The 9,389-nt window shown below is 34.9% G+C and overlaps 1 protein-coding gene across 1 annotated transcript; it reads left to right on the forward strand.

The window, feature by feature from the left end:
- Positions 1 to 8,715: 8,715 nt before the first annotated feature.
- On the forward strand, positions 8,716 to 9,177 carry LOC147394542 (uncharacterized). The gene has a single exon (XM_086453311.1). The coding sequence runs from the start codon at positions 8,716 to 8,718 to the stop codon at positions 9,175 to 9,177; it is 462 nt and encodes a 153-aa protein (XP_086309437.1).
- Positions 9,178 to 9,389: the final 212 nt, after the last annotated feature.

The following is a 9,389-nucleotide window of genomic DNA, read 5'->3' on the forward strand; positions in this document are numbered from 1 at the left end:
CACATTTTTCCAAATTGCACTAGAAAAGTATTTTTGGATTACATTGAGTCTTATTTTAGTATCATTAAATCTTTAAATAGAATACAAATAAAATACATAGAAAACTTATATATTGTGGTGGTTTTTAATAAGTCTTTTGTTTCTTTTTTATTTTAATAATAATAAAAATATAGAAAAATAAAAGAATAAGGATGATATGAGAATTGAATTGGGAAGTTATTCAAAATTTAAAATTATTTCTTAAATGACGTAGGCTCAAGTAGGAAATTCTTTTTAAAATTCAAATTAATATTTTATATTCATGTTGAAGTAAGGAAAGAATTTTAAGATAGTTAAAAAATTTCCTAATTTGTGAGTAAGCAAGATTGATAGGAGAATTAATATTTTGAGTAAATAAATGAGATTATAGGTGGTGACACTATTCTTGAAAGTTTTAGGAGCACACATTTATTTATTTTTTAAACTTAATCTCATCCTTAGGAAAGAGAAAGATAGAAAAATGGATAGAGGGAAAAAGAGACATAAGTAGTGTGGAGACTGTCCAATAGAAAAAAGAAGAAGACCACAAGGTTGAGGAGGTGTGAAGAACGCGTGATTCGATCAGAAATGATCTAGAATTTAATCAAGGTAGGGTTTGACTCCCTTTAACTTAGCTTAATAGTGATATAAAAGAAGTAAATCATGCTTGTATAAATGTTTGCTAATCATATAATCTAATGATATTGTATGCATAAATTTTGGAATGATTTTAGTGATTTCCATGCTAAGGATGAATGGTTTACATGATTTTTGAGTTATATAAAAATGATACAATTTTTATGAGAACAAATGGTGGTGTAAAGCAAGTAGAGCATCAACTTTTGGGTTCAAGCCCCTTAAGCCCTCGAGGAAGACCCTAGACTGGGATAGTTTGTGGTTTCGCCAGACCAGAGATAAAATCGCTGAATTGAATATGGCAATTTAACCAAACCAAAGATAAAATGGTTGGTAAGAAAATGATTTAGCGATTTTCTTATTTTATGAAGTGGTGAAATAAGTTATTTTATTTTATTATCATTACACCATGTGCAATTTGATGTATTCTTTTCTATTATTTTTTGATTATGTGGAGGAGTGTTCTATCACTCCTATTGGGCTTTGCCGCTCACCGATGTTTTATGTCAACAATTTCATATTTTGATGAAGACACATTAGTGGCGTTGAGATCATCTTAGACGATTTACTTTGTTTATTTTTGAGTTGATTTGCTTCACTAATTATGGGTGTATGGGTTTTGAGAAGACTTCTTGATGCTATCTTATATTTATTATAATTGTTTTAAACTAATTTATCAAATAAATGTGTAGGATTTTCATCTTAAAAACTTTTGTTATTAATTGATTTAGAAAAAAAGATTTGTTATATTGTTCATTTCTTTTAACACGTTTAACGATAAAGGTTATAGAATTTTCATTTGTTGTTGAAATGATGTTATACTGCTTGGAAGAATTTTTTAACTCACACGCGCATACCCTTATGTTTTTTTTGGAATTTAAAAAAATTTATTATATTTTAAAATGAGTCATTTTTGCTATCGCTACTCATGGACAATAGAAATGATCAGAAACCTACTTTATATCGTCGCAATCCATGGTTAGACTTTTTCTTTGGTTCTGAATTTTTTTTTAAGATTGGGTTTAGGAAGTTAACTTCGACATAGTGTTGGCCCCATACCATTTAAATGACATAAATATTTAGATTTTACTGTCCAACCTACTAAATAGGATTGTGGGAAACCTATTTTGTGCCGTTGTTTTTGAAAAAAAGTATTTCACATGTCAAACAATGATTTTAATATATATTTCATATTTTCTTGGGTTCCACATTTCAATAAATTCTATAGAATTTAAAATCTCTACTTTACAATATGAACCCAAGTGTGTACAAATTTTAGAAGTCACACGATGTGTTGTTAAATCTTAAATTGCATTATAGTATAGAGCTTTTGTTAGGTATTTTTATACTTGAAAAATAAATATTTTATTTGGTTTAGCATTTTTATATTATGGTTATTTCAACCATCTTTCCAAAATGGGGTATCGTATTAAATTCCGATAAAAATTAAACAGGTTATGAATTTTTGATTGAAGGTGCATTGAGCTGTCCTATGTGAATGTTTCCAAGAAATGGATTTAGATAATGTTTTTAGTTAGGTTTATCATATAAAATTTTCTTTTGTTGATGTGAGTAAGTGGATTATTCTTAAATCACCCTTAAGTTATGCATCACAATTCAAATATTGATAACGGATCAGGTTATGGATCTTGAAATTTGGGGCATGACAGAAAGGTTGAGGGAAAAACTCTGGAGAAAAGTTTCTTTTTATTAGAAAGTTCCAGCAAAAGTCCCCTTTATAATGTGAAAAATATTTATTTATACTAAATCTTACTAAAAATAGTTCTAGTCTGTCCATATACTTATAATCTAAATCATCTTATTAACTTATAATCATTTTTAATGGACAAAAATACCCTTAATGATTACATAACTCTTTTAAACAACTAGAACTAGATTATTACTAAGATGCCCCTAATAACAATAAAACATAGAGAATAAAAATAAGACAATATTATTTTAGTTTCTCATTTCAAGCAACACTATCTTGATGGACTCAGTTGGCGACTCAGATAAGGGTTCGTAGTGACTCAATTCTTCCCATCTATGTCGAAAAGTCCCAAAATACTCACTAATAGAGGTCTCACCATGTTGGAAGTGAGCACTCTCATGGGTCAATTGATAAATGCGAGCATCATTTTCAGGAAGAGCATAGTTAAAGCTTCCCAAAGCTCGTGAACAGTCTCAAAGAAGATATGGTTGGCTGCATATTGGGGTTCTATTGAGCTCAAAATCCACCCCAATAGAATATAATTATCAACCTCACATCTTTCAACTTTAAGAGCTCCAGGAAAAGATTTAGAAATAGTTCCAGTAAGAAACCTCATTTTCGACCGACCCCCCCCCCCCCCCCCCCCAAATATAAAGATTGATTATTCGAGACCAAACTGGGAAATTATCTCCATTAAATTTAATGTTGGTAATAGAATAAACAATGGAATTTGAAAGGGAAGGAGGAGCAAGACTCTTGTCTTGTAATATTCCAAAAGTGATCCTCCACTTAACACCCCCCACTCCATCTATATAGATAATTGAAACAAAAATAATGAGCATGGTCACTTTGGGGGACTTCTTGCCAATCAAGCTTAGCTACCATCCTATCCCTAGGATTTTCCTCATGAAAATTGCAAATCATAGATTCTATCCTGAACTTACCTTATAAAACCCCCCAATTTAAAATATATCCCTCCACAATTCTAATTTGAATTTACTCCCTCCTCGTTTCATTGACCAACACTACATCGACCGTAGATAACATATAGGAAGAGACCTCTCCTTCAATATCAGCAATTAACCCATCTTTTACTAGGGCAAAAAGGTACAAGCTTAGAGAAAATCATTGGTGCAAATCCTCTATAACTAGAGACTGCGTGTATCACCTCAAACTATTCACCAAACTAACTCTCCAGGGACTCTATCATATTATTCTTCTGATCCAAATAAAAACATGTACAAATTCTTCCTCCTTTCTCAAAACATCTCCATGACTTTCTAGAAAGATAGCCTTAATAGTTGAGCTACTTGACTTAAAACCAAATTAGTAACTTATAGTTGATGTCGGGTGTCATCCAAATAGAAAATTGTCTGCTTTCATTAAGTGTGAGTGTGTGACAACAGTAACAACTTGGAATACAATAAACAAGAGGAACAGAAAAGAAAAAAAAAAAAAGGGCTAACATTTGGTTTCATGCCCAAAGAAAAAGTCAAAAATGGGAAAACCCAAAAGCCAATGGAGGGTATTTTCTGGTTAGTACAACTTTGCTTTAGAAATCATGTCTGGACATTTGGCACATTTATATGTTTGTGTCTTCCTTGTATATGTATATAAGTCTTATCAATAAAAAACAAAATTTCCAAGTGAGCCCCTCTTATCTGTTGATCTCTTAAAAAAAATTTACAAGTATTTTACTATTCAATTGAACGATATGGACGTATTATGCTTTTATAACTAATCACAATATAATGGGTTTGATTGATCTAGTTTGAGCATGTGAGTCAACCACTTGTGGTCTTATAGTGGTGCAACTCCACTCTAAAATCTCCTAGAAAAGTGCAGACCCAAGTTCAACTTTATTTTCTTCCTATAACTCTAGCTTCTCTTTTGATTTTGATATGTCACACAAGCCAGCAAAATTTCATGCCACAGAGCTATCACTATACAGTGTTATTTTCTCATTGCAGGCCGTCATTTTCCATTGTTAGTATCCATAACATAGACTTGTGTTCAAAACAGTCTTCACCAACATAGCCATCAGCCACTAAGTCACTAACCATGACCCCTTAGCCCATTCAAAAAGAGAGAACAAAGGAAATTTGAAAAGTTTAAGTAATAGACTTGAGATTCACAGGATGATTCTGGACCGAGCATTTTTATCTACTTGGGTCTCGACTTCTCAACCAATAGTCATCCCCCAGATAGATGGTCACCTGGAACAATTCAATGTTGGTTTCTCATGTCCATGGTAATAAAGAACGTATCTAACATCTGTAGACACCCAAATTTGAGCGGGCCCTCGATGCAAAATGCCCCAAAAATCGAAAAAATCGGAATGGGCTCTGAAGCCCAAACCTACAAATTTTCAATTTATTCTGTCATTATTTTTCAATAAACGGCCCAAGGTTACTCACGTGGCCCATGGACCCAACACCTCATCACCCTCCTACATTCTTCAATCCAACCCAATGCAAGTCCAAACCCATCCTTATCCTACCCACTACCCAAGCCCATTCAACTCAACCCAACACATTACCCAAGCCCAATTCTCTACCCAAGCCCAACATCACAACCAATCACCCAATATGACACATGTCATCACCCCCTTCCACCTCCCTCATCCAACCAACCAACTCCATTACTTCCTTCCAAAAATTAATTCAACCCATAACTCTACCCTAACCTATCCTATCCATCCTCTCAAATCAAACACTTATAACCTATCACCCTCCCCTAATCTACCCCCATCATTCCCTACAAAATCCATCTCTACAACCTACACCTACACCCATCCTCTCAAATCAAACACTCATCCTTTCCCATCAACTCATCTCCACCCTCATTTCCACCCACTTTGACACATGTCATCATCTCCCTCACCCTCCTAAAATATCATCAACCACCCTCTTAAATCCTCCATTCTCTTAAACCAAACACCATTTAATCACAACCACCAATTAATTACTCCCTTTAAACAATCTCATCCTCTCAACCACTCTCATCAATTCTCCTCCATCTAACACTCAACCCAAATGGGTTGAAAGATCCAACCCATTTGGGTTATAAATAACACATTTAACCCCCTTCCCTAAATACCCTCCAACCTCCATCAAATTACACCCACTTCTCTCCCAAACTCATAACCATTCTATCCTTTTTCTTCATTTCACCCAACTTTACCCCTAAAATAACCCTCCAACTTCTATAAAAACTCCACCATTCTCAACTCTCAATCCCTAATGAAAAATCCCACATCCAACCCTCAAAAAGATAAAAAAGAAATCACTCTCTCAACCTTTCTCTCTTAACCCACTCTACTACCTCTACCCTCAAATCATCTCACAACTCTCAACTTTCAACCTTCTATCAAACAAGTCAAGCAAGGAAAAAGAAGTCAAGGAAGTCAAGGAAGGGTCAAGGTGGGTTCAATAAAAGGAATACCCCCTCCACATCCCCTCTTCTACTTTCCCCTTTCCTACACACTTGCACACCCCCATGGGTTAAATCACCAAAGGGCCCCTTCTTCATAAGGGTGCCCTTAATGATTGAAACCTATATCGAAAGCCCCTCACACTTGAGGACACACATCATCGATTTTCTTTCATTTTATTTTTTTTTTATTTCAAAAAACCGAATCCGAGGTTACCACATTACGTGGATGGAGTAGGGTGCCTAACACCTTCCCTACTCCATAAATGGACCCCCTTACCTTGAATCGAAGGTTGGGCCACGTGCATTATCCGACGAGAGTCATCAAACATACAAATGTATGATTTTTCAAAAAATGTGACATCGGGTGACCATTCACACCCATTTACCAATTTGAATGGTGGCGACTCCAAAACACCCCAAAGTGGAGGGATGTTTTAAATATTAATGTAATTTGCCGATGTAATTTCTTTTCAAAATACTTTACCGACTCTGTGTCGATGCCAGCTCCGTGCTGAGGTAATTTCTTTTAAAATGTTTTTTACCGACTCCGTGTCGATGCCAGCTCCGTGCTGATGTAATTTATTTTAAAAATATTTTGACCGACTCCGTGTCGATGCCAGCTCCGTGCTAATGTAATTTATTTTTCAAAATACTTTATCGACTCCGTGTCGATGTCAGCTCCGTGCTGATGTAATTTCTTTTAAAAATGTTTTACCGACTCTATGTCGATGCCAGCTCCGTGCTGATGTAATTTCTTTTAAAAATGTTTTACCGACTCCGTGTCGATGCCAGCTCCGTGCTGATGTAATTTCTTTTTCAAAATGTTTTGCCGACTCCGTGTTGATGCCAGCTCCGTGCTGATGTAATTTCTTTTTCCAAAATGTTCTTCCGACTCCGTGTCGATGCCAGCTCCGTGCTGATGTAATTTGTTTTCAACTGTTTTACCGACTCCGTGTCGATGCCAGCTCCGTGCTGATGTAATTTCTTTTAAAGTGCTTTACCGACTCCGTGTCGATGCCAGCTCCGTGCTGATGTAACTTTCAAAACCTCCTAATAATAGCAAGCAAACTAAAGTAGAAAGGAATCTCAAACACCACTCATCAAAATTGACTTAATTAAAGCTTGAATTTGTCAAAAGTTGACACTCTTAAGACTATGAATTTGGATAATTAGACCCAATTTTTCTCTCATTTTAGTGCTCCATATCATTCATTATTTTTATGCTAATTATCTGCAATTCATCAACCTTAGAAAATCCATTAAAACTCTTCTATCCTGTTCACACAAGAAGGCTATAAACTCTATGAAGTCCAACCAAACCTCCAACTTACTGTTACCATTCTAATAATCTCTACAGACCTCTCTAAAGCCACCTAAATAAAATTTTGAACCCAGCATTCTGATTTTTAACTTTTTTTAGTTTTGCCCAAACACTAAAAGAACTGAAACCAAAAACTGAAGAAGCTAACAATTTAACATATACTCACAAGAGCTTCATGTTATCAAAAGGGAATACAATACCTTCCTTCCTTCCATCATACTTTATATTTAAAAATGTTGTTTTTAGGATGAGTAAATTTAAATGGTTATAACAACAGATTGTTTTCAAATAAGTTTCTAAATAACATGATTTTTAAATTCAGGTGCAGCTTTTTGAATATGTTAGTGCGTCCATCAACGTGCAGATGTAACAGATTGAAAATTTTGACAACAAAAACCACAAATGTTAAGAGAGAAACAAAATCAACCAGAACGCCACAAATAGATCAAGTAAAACTAGATTTTTTCTTCTACGAATCAAAGCAACCAAAGCACACTTCAAATCTAACAACCTCAATCGAAATATCAGCAAAAGATTTGAAGTGATTATCTGACCAATCCAATTCAGAACAAAAACTTATAAAAACTCAAAGAAAAATTAATGTCGATTCTAGGGTTTTTGTTTAAGATCTTACAGGTTTGCTATACGAGTTCCTTATCGAAATCGAAGATGAATAGGATTGAAACGAATTTCACATTCTCCAAATCGAAGATGACGAGGGTCGAAACGAACTTCTCCATCTCATAATCAAATATGAATGGGGTTGAAATGAACTTCAACTTCTCAAAATTGAAGAAGAATAGGGCTGAAATCAATTTGAATCGAAAAAATCTTTGAAATCGATGGAAGAAATATAAGAGGGGAGAGATCGATGGGAGATATTATCGTTCCTGTTAGAATGAGGCCCTGAGAGGTTTCTCTTGATTTTTTCCTAGATGTAGAAGAGATGATATGAAATTGATACAGAGAGAGAGAGAGAGTGTGTGCTTTTCACAAAATCTGCAGATAAAGGGAGATAGAGGTTTTTAGCGAAATTTCGTAATGTTTGGCACGGGCAGCCGTGTCTACAGTGGCGCCTATTTTGGCTGCCGTTACAAATGTGTGGCTAAAAGCAGCTACTTTTGTTGTGTTAGCTTGAAATGTGCGGGGAATGAATGATTGGAGGAAGAGAAAAGCTATTCAAGACTTGATTTGAAAGTAAAAGGTGGAGCTATTGGGGTTTTGCGAGACTAAGGTTGAGGTAGCGCTAGCATCGTAATTTCAGAAGAAAATGTGTAAGTTTTGGAAATTTGTAGATAATTACCATTCCCATCCATATGGCTGTATTTGGGTGGGATGGAATCCTCTAAATTTTAAAGTTGTTAAACTATTTAAATCTAGACAAATGATTCATTGTCAAGTTCAAAGAGTTAGAGATGTCTTCGTTTTCCATTTTTCTATTGGTTATGTTGATAACTTGGTACAAACTAGAAGAGAACTTTGGAATAATATGAAGCAGTGGTCTTCAAATCATCCGTGGATATTGATGGAAGATTTTAATATGGTTAGATTTCAAGATAAAAATGTTGGAGGAAGACCAGTGTCCTATAGGGCTATGAGTGAGTTCAATAATTGTATTGATACTAGTGGTCTTCAGGATTTGAAAATTGTTGATAAATGGTTTTCCTGGACCAATAAAGCAATGTGTGGTCGTCGGATTGCTAGTAGACTGGATAGAGCACTTACAAATTTAGATTGGCTGTCTAAATTTCTGTTCATGAAACTTTGCTATTTGCAGGAGGGAGTTTCGGATCATGCACCTATGAAATTCACGTTCCCAGATGGTCATGGTAGAAATCCGAAAAAATTTAAATTCTTTAATTTGTGGGTTGGTCAACTAGGGATCAAAGAATTGGTAGAGGAAACATGGAGAATATTAGTTGAGGGTAATCCGATGTACAGAGTTACAAACAAAATGAAAGCAGTTAAGAATGCATTGAGAACTTGGAATAGAGATGTTTTTGGGCAGAAAAATGAAAGGAAGGAAGTAGCCAGGTTGCAGTTGAATGAAATCTAGAGGGAACATAAAGAAAATAAGATAGATGAATATTTGGTTATTAAGGAACAGGAGGCACTGAAGAAGTACAATGAAGAAATTGAAGTTGAAGAAAAATTTTATAGATAGAAGTCTCGGGTTCAATGGTTGAAAGAAGGAGACAGGAACAACAGATTATTCTATATTACCACGGTGTCTAATGCTACACGTAATGCCATCACAGAACTTGAAAA

Source organism: Akebia trifoliata, chromosome 9 (assembly GCF_017979445.1).
Source record: "Akebia trifoliata isolate Shusen 1 chromosome 9, ASM1797944v1, whole genome shotgun sequence".
NCBI lineage: Eukaryota > Viridiplantae > Streptophyta > Magnoliopsida > Ranunculales > Lardizabalaceae > Akebia > Akebia trifoliata.